Here is a 17,942-nt window from a genome sequence, read left to right as displayed (position 1 = left end):
TGTTACACACTGCATGGAAGGTCTTTTTCAAAAACCCATAATAGGGGCTCTTTAAGAAATAAAATCATTTTGTAAATTTAAACTAGAGGCATCAAAGATTGTCTTTTATCACCCTGCAGCCCAAGACCGGTTACTCACTGAAGCTAAGCAGGGCTGAGCCTGGTCAGTACCTGGATGGGAGACCACATGGGAAAACTAGGTTACTGTTGGAAGTGGTGTTAGTGAAGCCTGCAGGGGGCGCTCAACCTGTGGTCTGTGTGCCCCAGTAAAAGTGAAGGGGACACTATACTGTCAATGGGCGTCGTCTTTCGATGAGACGTTAAACCGAGGTCCTGGCTCTCCCTTGTTATTAAAAATCCCATGGCACTTCTCGTAAAAGAGTAGGGGTGTAACCCCGGTGTCCTGGCCAAATTCCCTCCATTGGCCCTTACCCATCATGGCCACCCAGTAATCCACATCCACCGAATTGGCTGTATCACTGTCTCTCCACTCCACCAATAGCTGGTGTGTGGTGAGCGCACTGGCTCCGTTGTCCTGTGGCTGCCGTCGCACCATCCAAGTGGATGCTGCACACTGGTGGTGGTGTGGAGAGACCCCCCTCATGATTGTGAAGCACTTTGGGTGTATGGCCATGCACAATAAATGCGCTATATAAATACACATTACTGACTTACTTACAGAAGCCCTGCCCATAACACGAATCGGCATCTCTTGTGAAGTGAATTTGACGCACGAATGAAGCAATTTGACGTGCGAATGAAACGCCCCATAAGAGAGACTGAATTAAACATTTTTGAAGCCATGAAAAAAAAAGCTGGTGCTGCACTATATATAATGAGAGTTTCTTGACCTTGAATGGATCTAAACCTATCTTAAGTGACATCCAGAATAAAAAAAAACGTAACATTGGCTGTTCCAAAGGCAATTGCAATGGTTCCTACAGGGATGGACAGCTTGTCTTCATTGCTTTGCCAGGCAGAGTACATAAAATCCCTGACTACAAGGTGATTCAGAGGATTTTCATGGCGAATGCATGTAAATGAGAATTTAACTGCATTAATTAAACATGAACTCTGGGCGGAGATTAATAGCTGGGCGTGATTATGCTTTTCAAGCGACGGGCTACAAATCTTTGAGTGGCCGCATTTATCTCTGCCGCGTCCGGCTTTTACTGCAACTGGGGCCAGACACCTTGGAGCTTCAAACTGACATCAGATTAAGCGTCGGGGAGAATGAAATCTTGTTAAAAATGTCAGATGACCTTGGCCAGGCTCTGACACTAGAGATCATCTTTAGGTCAGCGGGAAGCACTCTAGTTAATGACATTATACGCAGACTGTCCTGTGTGGGCTCGACTCCAGGACTCGAAAGGAGACAAACAACACAAGCATCGGGGTACTGTTGTCCTCGCCTGCCGTAGGAAAAAACCTTTTCGTACTTTTTAGTTGGATATTTGTAGCATGTTTTGCACTTTGGTCACTTTCGTGCAAAGCAACGAATCCGGTTTAGTCTTTATAAGCATGAGGTTATTGGGAAAAATTCTCCCAAATTTCTCCACATTGATCTCCACCACCTCAGCTTCTCATGACCACCACAACCATTACATGAATAATAGAGACACTGAATGCAGCAGGAGTCTTGTAGGCTTTCACATGACCTCTTGAGTTTTCAGGACAGGTGAGCTCGAGAGGTGAAATTCAAGTTGGCGAAAAACAGTGCTCGAGGCGACGAGTCACAACTTGAAGTGTCAAAGCTCTCCGGTCATTTGAGTTATCAGTTATTCAGCAGTGTTTTCTGATTTTTCAAGCTCTTCTGAGAACTGTCTGTCAGCTCTGCAGATGTCCGTCAGGGATCATATTTAGCTTTAAAGAGTTTAAACATATGTCCTGACACCTGAGAACCAGCAGGCCATGAATGATGCCGAAATGTATTGTAGCGCTGTAGATCTGCATGTTTTGTTTTGTAGCTTTATATTTATTTCTCCAACCTCTGTGTTTGTGTGGCAGATCACCTCTGAGGTCCACCTGTTCAGTCACATTAAGGGTAAAAGGCACCAGCAGGCGGTGCGGGACAGCAGCAGCATTCAAGGGCGGGAGCTGTCTGATGAGGAGGTGGTGAGTAAAAAAAAAAAGAAAAAGAAAAGAAACAAAAAAAGAGGAACCAACTATGAGTTCAGAGTAAACTGCGTGTTTTGTTTTGTTGTTTTTTGCTTTGTTGTTTTTTTGTTTTGTTTTGTTTTGTTTTTGTTTTGTTGTTGTGTTTTGTTTTGTTGTTTTGCTTTGATTTTAATATATTTTTTGTTTTGTTGTTGTGTTTTGTGTTTGTTTTGTTTTGCTTTTTGTTAATTTTTTTTGTTTTTGTTTTTTGTTTTGTTTTGTTGTGTTGTTTTTAATTTTTTTTGTTTTGTTTCGGTTTTTGTTTCTTTTTTCTATTTTGTTTTGTTAAGTTTTGTTTTGTTTTGTTGTTGTGTTTTGTTGTTTTATTTGTTTTTAATTTTTTTTGTTTTGCTTTGTTGTTTTTTGTTTTGTGTTTTGTTGTTGTTTTGTTTTCTGTTTTATTTTATTTTTATTATTATTTTTTGTTTTGTTGTTGTTTTTTTATTTTTTTGTTTTGTTTCGGGGTTTTTTGTATTTTGTTTTGTTTAGTTTCATTTAATTTCTGTTTTGTTTTGCTTCGTTTTGTGTCGTTTTTTTGTTTTGTTTTGTTTAGTGTTTTTTTTTTTTTTTTTTTTTTTTCATTTTGCTTCGTTTTGATTTGTTTTAATTTTGTTTTGCTTCCTTTCCTGTCGTTTTTGGTTTTGTTTTGTTTTTTGTTTATGTTTTGTTTTTGAATTATTTATTGTAATAAATTAGATGGAAAAAAACATATTTATAATTTATGATGATGATGATGATTATAATGATGACAATAATAATATCAGTAATACTTATTAATAATATTATTAAATGTAATAAATTATATATTACTTATAAATTGTATATTATAAAATGAATAAATAAATACCTGTATAAATAATTTATAATTATTATATATATAATGTTTTAATGTAATTTTAAGTAACGTTTTAAAATAATAAATGTTTATAACTAAATTCCAAATTAATTTTTATTTTAAAAATATCAGTAATTTTGGATTATTTAATTAATTAATTATTAATTATCTTAAAATATGTAATACAAAAGCAAAATGTAACATTTCAATTGAGATATTGTGTGCAATTATTATCTACTGTATGCGTTATTAAAACCTATGTCAATAAAACACGCAATTAAAAAAAATAGTTTAATATGCCACAATCTTTTTCCCCTGAGTTATTGGTTCTTTAAAATGTTAATTGTTAAGAAATCTCCCAACAAAATGTAGAATTTGAAAAATAAAAACAAATATGGCATTTCTTTTGGGTCTTGTGTGTATTTATTATTTATTTATAGGATGGATGTTAGGATGGATGGAAGGTTGTGGATGTTTGGCTTGTTAGGGTGTATATTATGAAGGATTTTTCCTTTATTTGATGATTATTATTATTATTATTATCATCATCATCATCATCATAAATGTGTTCCATTTCCAATTGATTGTATTTACTGAAAGCTTATAACATGGCTTTGGGGGTATTTCATGTAAATAATTTCACTCGTGTTTCTCTCAGACACAAACCACACACAAACCCTTCATTTTTACACGATGTATTTCATTTTATGATTTCGCACATCATTTTTCATATCCGCAAAGGTTGCAAGGATCAGCACCAACTTCCCCATATTTGCCCTGGTTTGCAGGATGGTAAAAGGCAGCCAGCGAATCAGCGCTAATAGTGTTTGTGTGTATGTGCGTATATTGTGTGTATGGCGTGAGGTGAGATCACCCTGCCGTGTCTCTGAGCTTGACTGAGTGCTTTTCCACTGAACGCCGCTCGTTAAACGTGGGATCTTTCACCGCTATATGAGATTGGCTTCCATACTGGGCTTCTTTGTACGCTTGACAACTGTTGGTGCTATATGTCGCACCTTTGGCCCCTGGACCTCCTTCATTCAAACCTTTTTCTCCAGCGAGTAATATTTAAACCCCCTCTGCTGCCTCTAAATCATTAGCCTTGGCTGCCAACACGTATTTCTGTGGCTGACAGAGTGATAAACAGAGTCCAACGCCTCGTGTGTCTCAAAGCCCTGCAACACACGTCAGGTGAAGGAAGGAGGAAAATACCCTTTCATTTACTTTCCAACAAGCCATTCGAGGTGTTTATGCCTTTCTTCTTTCAGAACAAAACAAATTGGAGTGATTAAATTCATCCATCCTTACATCCATCCTAGCATTCATCCATCCTAACATCTTTGCCTACATCAATCCTAATATCCATCCATCCATCCTAACATTCATTCATCCATCCTAATATGAACTATCCATCCCAACATCCATCCATCTTAACATGCATCCAACTTAACATCCATCCATCCATCCATCCATCCATCCATCCAAGCATTCATCCATTCATCCATCCTAACAACCACCCATCGTAACATGAATCCATCCATCCAGCTTATCATGCACCTATCCTAACATCCATCCATCCATCCATCCATCCATCCATCCATCCATCCATCCATCCATCCATCCATCCATCCATCTTAACATGCACCCATCCTAACAGCCATCCATCTTAACATGCATTCATCTATTCATCCATCCTTCTATCCTAGCATGCATCCATCCCAACATTCATCCAACCATGCTAATAATCATCCATCCTAATGTTCATCCATCCATCCATCCATCTTAACATGCATCCATCCATCCATCTATCCTAACATGCATCCACCCATCCTTCCTTCCGTCCATCCTAAGAAGCATCTATCCATCCTAACATGCATCCACCCATTCTTTCTTTCATCCATCATCCATCCTAACATGCATCCATCCATCCTAACATTCAATCATCCTTACATCAGTGCATGCATCAATCCTAATATCCATCCATCGGTTCTAACTTACATCCATCAAATTATAACAAACATCCGTACACACACATCCATGCATCCTAGCATACATCCATTCTAGAATTCATCTATCCATCCATCCTAAAATGAACTATCCATCCATCCTAACATCCATCCATCATAACATCCATATATCTTAACATGAATCCATCCATCCAGCTTAACATGCATCCCCTCTAACATCCATCCATCAGTCCATCCATCTCAACATGCATCCATCCATCTTAATGTTCATCCATCCATCCATCCTAACATGCATTCATCCATCCTAACATGCATTCATCCATTCATCTATCCATCCTAAAATGGATCCACCCATGCTTTCTTCCATCCATCGTCCATCTTAACGTGCATTCATCCATTCTAACATGCGTTCATTCATCCTAACATACATCTTAAAATCCATCCATCCTAACATCCATCCTAAAATCCATCCATCCATTCATCCTAAAATCCATCCTAAAGTTTATCCATCCTAGCATCCATCCATCCATCCTAACATCCATCCATCCTAATAGCTGTCCATTCATCCTAACAGCCATCCATTCATCCATCCATCCTAACATCCATCCATACAGATATGAAAAAAATATGCTACTACATTTTACGACCATTTCTAAACAGTAGTGAAGAAAACATGATGTGAGAAATGTTGAAGGTGTCTGAATCAGTCCTGCAAACTATTTTCAATTTAAAGTACCTCGAAAAGTTACTAGATGTCATGCATACATTTGCATATTACAGGTGTGATGTCATCACATACTATTTGAATCATGTTATTGTGGTATTTATATTTGCAATACATGTGTTTATATATGCATTGTTCCCAGCATAAATGAGCACATCCCTTCCAGATCTCTTTTTTGAATTAATACTTTTTATAATGCTCTGCAATAATTTAGCATGATATTCAAAAACACTTTATTTTTACACTTGTCAGTGGAATGCTAATGGTCTAATCTAATTCAATGATTTATGCTAAGATAAGCTAAAAGCAGACACAACGATATTACACATGTTATTTTACATCAAAAACACTTTTTAGTTTTACACCTTTCAGTGGAATGCTAATGGTCTAATCGGATTAAATGATTTATGCTAAGCTAAGGCACAATGATGTTACGCATGATATTTTGCATGCTATTCAAAAACACTTTTTTACACTTTTCAGCGGAATGCTAATGGTCTAATCTGATTCAATGATTTATGCTAAGCTAAGCTAAAAGCAGGCACAGTGATATTGCGCATGATATTTTGCATGTTATTTAAATACACTTTATTTTTACAATTTTCAGTGGAATGCTAATGGTCTATTAAATACGATTTATTTTTATTTAACTTTAGACTTTATGCTAATGGTCTAATCTGATTCAATGATTTATGCTAAGCTTAAAGTGCTCCTGCCAGACCAGGAGATTTGCTGAATGGGTTAAAAAATTAAATAACTCAATTGTTTAACTGTTGCAGTTGTAAAATGAGCCTTTTATTTTAAAAAGTAAATGGTTCCTTTAAAGGTGGAGCAGAAATTCTGAGTATGGGACACCTTACTTGACCACATGCTGCTACTTTCATTTTGTGCCTCCCTAAAAAAATGATTCTTGTGGTTTATGGTTTGGACTATGGTTGAATCTAAAAATCTTTAATATACAGCCGAATAAGAAATAAAGTCACCCATACTTTGGATGGTTTGTCCAAATGAGCTGCATATTTAGATTTTTGTGTGAACTGTCCCTTTAAGGAAACCTTGCTGCTGAAGGTCTTGTTTGGATAGTCCTGCCTATGGTCACCCGGTGCTCTTTATTTATGTCTCTGCTCATTTTGGTGCGCAGTATTTCATTCATGCAACCGCCAACTATTTTCCAGTCGGCACTTCCATAATTCTTGCCGTTATGAAAGATTTTTAATTAAAACTAAGATGGTTGGCTGAACTGTGCAGAGGTCACGGTGTAGTTTTTCAGCAGAAGCGGGCCCAGAGCCTCCGTCCGTCCTCGTATTTAGTCATATTTCGCTATTTAAAAGACTCGGGAGTTAAATTGGAAATGCAGCGATTATCAACAGCAATGGATCAGCGCGGCTGCAGGACACTTGGATTGCCTCTTGGACTCTATATTATCCTTTATTGGTTGTCATCTGTTCTGGTTTAATGTGATGTATCGTGGCTTCAGGCCGCTTGTGTTTGACATATAAGAGTTTTATTTATCCTCCACCTTTGACGCCAGATTGAGAAACGCAGCTGAACATTAGGTTATTCCAGCTAAAATGGAACACAGCTTGTCGGAGACATACTATGCTTGGTTGGTACACTCATCAAGTGCTCATGTGGCATGTGTGAGTCGAAGTCCAGGCTTATGTTGTGTCTTTAAGTGGCTTTGAAGAGAAATACAATAATAACAATAATCTTGATAAGAATAATGAGGATTTTGGTTATGATGGTGATGATGATGATAAAAATAATAATATTGTTGTTAATAATAATAATAATAATAATGATGATGATGATTTTGATGATAATAATAATAATAACACTAATAATTGATAATAATAATAATAATAATAATAATAATAATAATAATAATAATAACACTAATAATTGATGATGATAATGATGATAATAATAATAATAACACTAATAATTGATATTAATAATAATAATAATTAAAACAAGCCTTACATAAAAGGTATATCATATTTAAAAATATTATTATTATTTTATTAAATTATTATTGGATTGTATAATAATAATAATAATAATAATAATAATAATAATACAACAACAACAACAACAACAACAACAACAACAACTACAACAATAATAATTTATAATAATAATTGATGATAATAATAATAATAATAATAAAAAGCCTTACATAAAAGGTATATCATATTTAAAAATATTATTATTATTTTATTAAATTATTATTGGATTGTATAATAATAATAATAACAACAACTACAACAATAATAATTGATAATAATAATTGATGATGATAATAATAATAATAATAATAATAATAATAATAATAATAACAACTACAACAATAATAATTGATAATAATAATAATAATAATAATAATAATAATAATAATAATAATAATCCTTACATAAAAGGTTTATCACATTTAAAAGGTCGGTTTTGGCAGCTGAGCTGAATCAGATGGTGATTGAAGTTCAAATCACGATTCAAAAACACACAAATCAAATCGTAAGTTCAAAACTCAATTTGTAAATACACAAATCCAATTCTTTTGGCCAAAATATTTATGATATTTTCTTGTGAATTCATGAAATGTGTGTTGTATTTATGAATTACTCTGAAATTACAAATTGGCCTACCTCAACTCTAAAAATGCACTTCACGGTAAAGACAATAATTGTACAATGTCTCAATTGTACAAAGTTGTGTTTCCTATAGCTGTATCCCCTCTAAGCTTTACCCTGTCCCTCTCTCTGTTTTCCTGAAGTCAAAAAGCCATGACAAAATTATCTGTCCATCTATTATTAACTCGTTTATGTTCATCAAAATGTCTTAACAGTCCTTTCCTACAGTGTCAGAATTACCACAGCAAAGTAGTTTTGTCATTGTCAGAGCTCCTTTGAAAACAGAGACGTGATCATTAAATAATGTGTCCAAGGCTAAAATGTAACTTAAGTTTTTTGATTTTTATTAACTATTTTGTGTGGGACGTTGGCTAGTCACCTTATACCTCCTGTCTTTACATTGTCCCAGAATGACAAACAGCTGTCCGTTTCACATCGGGGTGGGGGGGGGGAAGCCAACTTCTGCTGGATCTTTTGTGTGGCACAATAGAGTGGAGGAAGGGGACGTGTTTTGAGCGCTCTCTCGTTACGCCCCACAGAAAGCGCTGTGGTTTTTTCGGGTGTTCAGGCCCACAGGCTGGTCTTTCTCAATTTTTATGGCTTCTATTATCACCGTGTGCAAGTTTACACCTGTCTGTCCGCTGCCGATCGAATTTGATAGGTCATCATATGCCACATTGTGCGCATCAATTTTTGATGTTATTTTTAATGTCATGCTAAGGCAAGCACCACGCAATAATACAGTGGTTTGTGAAGAGAAATTAACATTTTGCTCCATATTAGGGGTCGAAGAACAATTAATTTATTCTAGCAATAAAATAATAGAAGTTTAATACAAATTTAAAGGCACAATATGAGATATTGGAAAATGCTAACGTTAGCCTGCTAGCACTGAAACCCTACAGTACATTCCACTCCTGTAAATACAAAAACAAAATGAGATACAGTGATTTTATTGATGTGTGTGCTTCACTTTTAGGTTTCACATGATCAGTGGGAATCACAAAGCGCGTCATAATGACTCTTCACAAATAGGAGGTATTGGAAAATGCTAACGTTAGCCTGATAGCACTGAAATCCTACAGTACATCCCACCCTATAAAAATAAATACCAATTTAACATGTGATTTAAAATAATTGTTGGTAGTAATTAATTAATGCTATAATATTAATCTGCCTAGCTCTAATAGTAATTTGTCATTAAACCCCTAGTCTAATTTAAATGATTAATCGCATCCAAAAGAAAAGTTTGTCTTTTAACGAGGTGTATCAATATTGTCTATAAATAAATAAAACACAAAAAAAGGTTTCACATGATCAATGGGAATCACAAAGCGCATCATAATGACTCTTCACAAATAGGAGATATTGCAAAATGTTAATGTTAGCCTGATAGCTCTGACATCCTACAGTACATCCCACCCTGCAAATAGCGTGTTGCGCACTTTTATTTTAAGAGTTGTGCTGGGCTCAAACCAAAAGCAAAATTAAGTATCCGATTGAGCAGATTAAATACAAAGTCTATATAAGTGAATATCCACCATGCGACACAAATGATGCAGAGTGTGAGACACGTTTGCTGTAAATGCAAGGAATTGATCACAATTGCGTCTCCTGCGCAAGTTCAACTCGAGCTGAAAATTAGCTTGAAGTAAAAACATCCCACGGGTAAGCAGGAGCAAGTGATTCGGTGCGATTCGGTACATTCCACTTCAAATGTTCTTATTAGCATTTTTGTCTTTGTGTATTCAGAGGGAACTTTTAAAGTAATCAAAATAATAATAAATGTCGATTTAACATGTGATTTAAAATAATTGTTGGTAGTAATTAATTAATTCTATAATATTATTGTGCCTAGCTCTAATGATAATTTGTTACTCAACCCCTAGTCTAATTTAAATGATTAATCGCATCCAAAATAAAAGTTTGTCTTTTCTTATGATACTTACTATACTATATTACTATATTATATTTACTATACTATATTTACTATAAATATATAATAGAAAGGCAACAGTAACTCAAATAACCACTCGTTACAACCGAGGTCTACAGAAGAGCATCTCTGAACACACAACACGTCCAACATTGAGGCGGATGGGCTACAGCAGCAGAAGACCACACCGGGTGCCACTCCTGTCAGCTAAGAACAGGGAACTGAGGCTACAATTCACACAGGCTCACCAAAATTACACAATAGAAGATTGGAAAAACATTGCCTGGTCTGATGGTCGGGTCAGAATTTGGCATCAACGACATAAAAGCATGGATCCATCCTGCCTTGTATCAACAGTTCAGGCTGGTGGTGGTGGTGTAATGGTGTGGGGGATATTTTCCTGGCACACTTTGGGCCCATTAGTACCAATTGAGCATTGTGTCAACACCACAGCCTACCTGAGTATTGTTGCTGACCATGTCCATCTCTTTATGACCACAGTGTACCCATATTCTGATGGCTACTTCCAGCAGGATAACGCACCATATCATAAAGCGGAATCATCTCAGACTGGTTTCTTGAACATGACAATGAGTTCACTGTACTCAAATGGCCTCCACAGTCAGCAGATCTCAATCCAATAGAGCGCTTTTGGGATGTGATGGAACGAGAGATTCACATGGATGTGCAGCCGACAAATTTGTATTAGATATAAATATTTAATTTATAAATCTGAATAAGTATTTTTCTCAAAACAAGCTTTTATTTTGGATGCAGGTAATCTTTTGACAATACTAATATATAAATACACGTGGTGGTCTAATAAATCATTAATAGATCGGTCAAATCTTATATTTTCCCCCTCTTTTAAACAGTCATAGAAACACTATCATTGATTTTCTCTATATAGCTATTGGAGAAAACAGAAATTTAAACTACTAGTGATGTTTTCTCAACTCTTACAACTTGAGAGCCCCAGACAAGTGAAAATGATCTATTTAAATTCTGCTCAAACTCTGATAAATCAGACATTTCTGTCCTCAAACTGTTGACTATTGCCGTAATGATTTAGCATATTTTGGTTGTCCTGCACGTTATGAGCTTAGCTCCAGCCTTGATCTCCTGACAGATCTGTTTTTGCCGTCCTCCCCTCTCCTCCCCTCTTTATAATCCCAAGATGGTGCATGTCTCCGAGGTGTTATAGAAACAATCCCATTAAGTGAGCGGCGGGCTGCCTAGATCGCCTTTCAGAGCGATTACTCAACAGATGCCTCTCCGGCCACCGCGAGCCAATGGTTATGACTGCAGGGCTCGACTCATGCTCCCGCGGGACACTGGGAAAGATGCCCCTCTCAAACGCACACGCACCATCACTCATCCATTCGAAACACTATATGAGGGAAATGTAGAGATTTCAAACGGACATGCGTACGGTCATTTGTCACATTCATAAAGGACAGGTGGCAAGTATTCAAAGCTGTGGTCATCACAAACAAAAAAGCTTTTGTTTTTCCATAAAAAAAGGGGTAAATGAAATAGTCTTCAGAGTTCCCATGCTTGATGAAAGTACTTGAATTTCAGACATATGAATTCAAGGCCTGGAAAGTACTTAAAGGTGCTGTATGTAAGTTTTTGACTCTTCTAAAGCATAAAAATACCATAGTATGTTTGCAGATATTTAAGAAACATGCTCAGTGAACATTCTTGTTTATCTGAAAAACAATGCTGAACCAATTCTGCTTTGAAAATGTGCTTTCCGCGCTGGAACATCTGTCTTTGTTTTGGTTATTTAACCCGCCCAATGCCAGTTTAGCCAATTATATTTCAGCACCACGGGTTGCCTTGGTGGAAAACCGCGCATTTCATTCACTCAGTCATTCATTCAGGAAGGCCCTTAAATTCATTCATTCATTTTCTTCTCGGCTTAGTCCCTTCATTAATCCAGGGTTGCCACAGCGGAATGAACCACCAACTTATCCAGCATATGTTTTAGGCAGCGGATGCCCTTCCAGCTGCAACCCATCAACGGGAAACACCCATACACACTCATTCACACACATACACTGCGGACAATTTTATCTTACCCAATTCACCTATCGCATGTGCCAGAGGAAACCCACACGAACACGGGGGAGAACATGCAAACTCCACACAGTAACACCAACTGAACCAGCCGAGGCTCGAACCAGCGACCTTCTTGCTGTGAGGCGATTGTGCTACCCAATGCGCCACCGTGCAGCAGACTCTTAAATTCTTAATCTGTAATTTTTTTTTAATAGATTTTAACATGAAATAACTGAACATAAACATAAGAGGCTGAGAAAAATGCTCAATGTAGAAGACCATTCTAGATGGCACATATAGCTCATGGCGGCTAATAATTTTGACCTTAAAATGGTTTTCCAAAGAATAAAAACTGCTTTTGTTCTAGCCGAAATAAAACAAAAAGACTTTCTCCAGAAGAAAAATATTCATAGGAAATACTGTGAAAATTTCCTTGATCTGTTAAACTGTTAAAAAGTCTTAACAGTATCTGGCATGCTTCACAACATCATTTCATCATAACCAACATCCATTGCCCAATAATTCTTATCCTTACCCTGCCCTTTTAAATCTATCCATGTAGCTACACAATAAATTAGAGTGTAAAGCTGGATTTATACTTTCGCCTGGCGCCGCATCGCGCACCTCCGCTGACTCGCGAAACGGACGAGGCTTTTGTACTTGTCGCGTTCGCCATTGTGATATTCTTTAAAACGACAGGGGGCGTTTAAAAGAAGCCCACCGTAAAATCAGACGGATAAACGGAGAAGTAGAAAGTTTCCGGAACTATGTCATATCATTAATATCATTCAATATTTTTAAACTAATTATTTTTATAAATTATTTTAATGATTATAAGGATTTTTATAACCATTCAAGATTTTTTTTTATCAAACTTTGATACATCTTGCTTGCACTTGCTTTTGTTCAATATTGGACAGTTCTACCTATTAAAGTTTATTAAAATATTAATGACAACAGAACATGAGTTGCTCTATAGATATATTTTTATTATGGCAAGAATAAAAGCAACAACAAAAAAAGTACACTTACTAAAAAATACAGATGTTTTTTTCTTATTTAGCCCGCTTATTTTCTTATTAGCGTCTTTTTATGCTAAAAAGGCAATTATAATCCAACATTCCTGACTATTATCACCAAGAAAACCTATAGAAAGAGGCCATCAGTATACTGTAAACAGTATTTTTTAACAAAAACTTTCCTCCTTTCCCACGGCTCTTGCAATTTTGAGCCAAGAATTATTGATCATCTGGTTATTTCTATGATCACGGATCATAAAGATGTCTGTACAGGCGAACCTGTTTCAGACAAAATCTCTTCAGAGTGTTTCATATTGAACTCTAATCAAATGCGGCGCCGCGCGCACTGTTCGCTCAAGTCTGAAAAAAAAAAACATGTGCTCCGCCAGCCGAAATCATGTCGCGCACACCCAAAGCAAACCTCCGCAAACTTTGTGATGACGTCACGTTCACCGCCCGCACTCAAGTGAACTAGCGAACACGTCGAGCATAAACCAGGCTTAAGTATTTATAGTTGTTACGCAATAGTTAAGACCGCCTAATTAAGTCGTTACTGATTCTTCAACCATCAGCGGGTAATTGATCTGCATTTGTAAATCAAGAAACCAGGATTTGGGGCAGATAAACGATATCATATCAAATCATGATAACATTTACGTCAATAACGCATTAAAAAAGCTATGGACATTTTTACTCAAAGTAAAAGCCTTTAAATCACACAGCAGACATATGGAACAACAGGAATCTGTAATTGTGATGATATTAGAGATATGCTATGTCACCCAGTAATGTTTAGCGAGTTCGATTCACTTTCCATCCAGCAGTATTTGCTGTTAAACTGTTGTTGATTTTAATGATGACTAGTTTTACCATTTTAAACTAATTAAACATTTTATTTAAAAATATTTCTGTAATTGTTTATTTTTTTTAAATGAAACGTGTATTTTAAGTATATAATGTTATATTTTATATTGTCAGTGGTGTAAAGTAACAAATTACACATACACAAACTACTGTAATTGAGTAGTGTTTCTCGGGAATTGTAATTTAGTAAGTAGTTTTAAAAATGTGTACTTTTACTCTCCATTGAGTACATGTTTAGTGCAGTATCGGTAGTTTTCCTCCACCACTTTCTTTCAACCTGCAGTCACTACTTTATTTTTTCTTATCTATGGTAGTATAGAAAAATCAGTCCTGCGACTCCAATCAAATCACACATAGAAGGTAAATCACATCATAATAAACAACCTCAAGACACGGGCGATTTATAATTGCAGCAAACTGTTTTATATAAATAAAAGTGTCCAGGAAGGTGTACAAAATATTTATCCGCATTGACCCAGAGACTGTTTAGATGCACGTCACTGATGAAAAAATTACTAATGTTTACTGTATGATGACCAAAATGGCCTTAAAAACCCAGCAGGCACAAGACGTCAACATGATGTCAGATTGACGTTGTACCCCAATGTCGTGGAGATGTTGCATTTTGTTTGGAAATGAAAATCGGGTGGACATCAGAACCCAACGCCAGGCCGACGTCAGTGCCCAACTTTCAACCTAAAAACCAACCAATTAGCAGCATCTAATGATGTAACAGCTTGACATCGGTGGATGTTACCACTATGACGTCTATCAGATGTTGGATTTTGGTTGCCATATCTGACGAATAAATGTCAGTATTTGACGTCAATATGACGTTGTTTTAAGATGTTGGCTCTGTTGGATTTTGGTCACTTTCTAACAACCTAAAATTAACAAAATATCAACGTCATTTGACATCGTTATTGGACATTAAAATAACATTGTCCTTAGACACTGGCTAGGCATTGGATTTTGGTCACCTGGCATCAAAACCTAAACAGTTTTAGACAAGTAATGGGACTTTTACTTAAGTATGACTTTTCAGTACTCTTTCCACCACTGTATATTGTATATTATAAGTATATTACAGAGAATTGGAATCTCCAAAAAATCAGAGTAATGAATAAACAATACTTTAAAATGTTATTTAATAACGTCTCTAATCTTTGTGGCTTCAGTCATTGTTAGCTTTTAAAGCTGGAAGCATTAACAACTTCTATCGAAATATATATCGCTATCGTATAATATGGACAAGAATTATAGAGATTGCATTTTTGCCATATCACCCAGCCCTACAAGCACCTGTATTTGCCTTATCCACTGTTGCGTAGCCACATTTCTGAAGAGCCCCTAGTACATTTTTGGCCTCTGTTTGCATTGGGCCTCTGCGGTATCGAACTCTTATCTCTCTCACCCGCTGCTCCCATCCTCCGAGGTGCCGGATGACAGAATAATTGGATAATTGCTTTCTGGCACATGCATCACGTCGTCCCAAATTGAGTTACATCCGTCTTTCTTCCCATGGAAATATCGGCATCATCAGAAAGAGACGGAAAGCTATACCTCTCTCCCTCCCCTCGGCACTTCCGCCGCCTTAATGCCAGCAGCGAGCGGAGGAGATGCCATTATAATTGCAGAGCACAATGCCTGGACCGGGGGTCTCTATATGCCACACAAAGAGCTTAACACCTGGGCTTTCAATGGAAACGAGTGTAGGAGTTTTAGCCCAGCCTTTTTGGACATGTGCTCGGCGGAGAAGAAGTCCTGTGGAATTGACATGTTAATGTTTGATCTTTTCTATTCTCGACACACCCATATGTCGTCTTCCTTTGTCCTGAAGGACTTTTCTAGAGGCACAATGGCTTTGAACTGAGAGTCTCCCTGTGGAGTTGTAAAGAATCCGATGTATACATTTTTGGCTAAAATAAGGGCTAGTTTAAGGATGCTTTCACACCTAATCATTCTCAACAAGCCATTTTATCTTTATTTCATTAGTTTAATACTTAATGTTTGAGTCTAAAAATACAGTTAAATTAAATCCAGAATTTTTATCCTCCCTGAAATTTTTTTCAACACATTTCTAGACATAATAGTAGGGCTGGGCAATAAAATCGGTATTGATATTTTTTGACAAAACACCATTGTCAATATTGATAAAAAAAAAAAGATTTGATATGAAGCGCTGTAGCTTTATTAAAACGTGGCTGCTGAGTGCGCGCCTTGGAAGCAATGGCAATAAGCTTGGGGTGTACGTTTTTCATCTCTAATGGAGGTGCGCGCATGTAACGCGCACGCATTTTCCAGGTACACCTAGTTGGAAATACATCTGAACTTTTCCGAATGTCGCAAGTGCTAGAACTAACCAATCTGCTTCACACTCTGTAATATACACACTTCAGTAATAACAGCAGACTAATTACCTCAGACAAACACAGGGCACATGCTTGCGCTAGTCACTTCAGATCAGAATAACAACACATGCGAAAGTGATTTCCAAATAGCAGCAGTGAGGAGATCGTTAATAAAAAAGGATGTAAGGATGTTGCCAGAGTGGCTTTTTGGTTTCTTTTCTTGTGCATCCCAGCCACTAGCTCCCCATCTAAAAGATTTTTAGCATAGTGGGTTATGTACTCATTCAACTGCTTTCAATTAGACAAGTCATTGTATAACAGTGGTTTGTTTTGTAGACAATTGAAAAAAAAATTCTTAAGGGGGCTAATAATATTGACCTTAAAATGGTAAAAAAAAATTAAAACTGCTTTTATTCTAGCCGAAAAAAAATAAGACTTTTTCCAAATGAAAAAATATTATAGGAAATACTGTGAAAAATTCTTTGCTCTGTTAAACATCATTTGGGAGATATTTAAAAACGAATTCACAGGAGGGCGAATAATTCTGACTTCAACTGTAAGTTCTAGATCACACTTATGGACACGTAACATACCGGGGACTAAATGTGATTTGTTGTCCTCATTAGGGATGCAGCAAAATTGAAAAACCTTGGACAAAACTAACAATTCTTAGCACTTAGCTTATTGTAAGAGTTTTGTAAGACTTTTTACTTTTAATTGAACGCAAGCCAATAAAATAACCACATTTCATATACAGTAAAGTTTTATGGGTGAGTCAAGGGCGATTAGAGATTCCACTGTTTTTTCTGACCCCAGTTTACATGTCGAGCGCATCTCAAGTGGACGATTGTAATAACAAACCTTGTGGGCGTGGTCGCATTAAAAATAAGGAGCGCAGACTGAGAAACTAGACATAGTGTTGGTTTCATACTTACTTTATTAAACAATATTTGTTTTCAACAACCACTCACTACATTTAAAAGTAGACCCTTCAAGCTTTCTATAGATAATTGTCTCATGTCTGTGTGTTTTGTTTTTGTAGAGTTTCAGTTCATTTTAGTGACGCTTTTCTAATGGCCGTTTCCACTGACTGGTACAGTACGGTATGGTACGGGTCACCTTAATCAGGCTTACATTTCCACTGCCAAAAGGGTACCAAAGGTACTCTTTTTGTGGGCGTGGTGTACAACAGAAAGTTTCAGTCGTAAAAAGTAAAGCAATTAGTAATCTGATTACTTTTTGCATAAAGTAATTAGTAATGTAATCAGATTACAATTTTCGAGTAGTAATCAGTAATTTGTAATCGATTACTTTTTAAAAGTAACTTACCTAACACTGATTGTGTGTATGCTTTACTAAAAAGATAGGTCTTTAATTTAGTTTTGAACTGAGAAAG

General features: G+C 36.4%; 1 protein-coding gene across 4 annotated transcripts in view; it reads left to right on the top strand.

Annotated features, from left to right (window-relative positions):
• scaper (S-phase cyclin A-associated protein in the ER) overlaps positions 1-17,942 on the top strand; it is a 224,170-nt gene that overhangs the window by 70,300 nt on the left and 135,928 nt on the right. For all 4 annotated transcript variants that reach the window (XM_056451356.1, XM_056451357.1, XM_056451358.1 and 1 more), the window contains one exon: positions 2,007-2,114. In XM_056451356.1, the coding sequence (XP_056307331.1) occupies positions 2,007-2,114 (108 nt within the window). The remainder of the gene's footprint in view (positions 1-2,006; positions 2,115-17,942) is intronic.

The sequence above is a fragment of the Danio aesculapii genome, chromosome 25, assembly GCF_903798145.1.
Source record: "Danio aesculapii chromosome 25, fDanAes4.1, whole genome shotgun sequence".
NCBI lineage: Eukaryota > Metazoa > Chordata > Actinopteri > Cypriniformes > Danionidae > Danio > Danio aesculapii.
The sequence above is the reverse complement of the archived record's forward strand: the minus strand, read 5'-3'. Positions and strand labels throughout refer to the sequence as shown.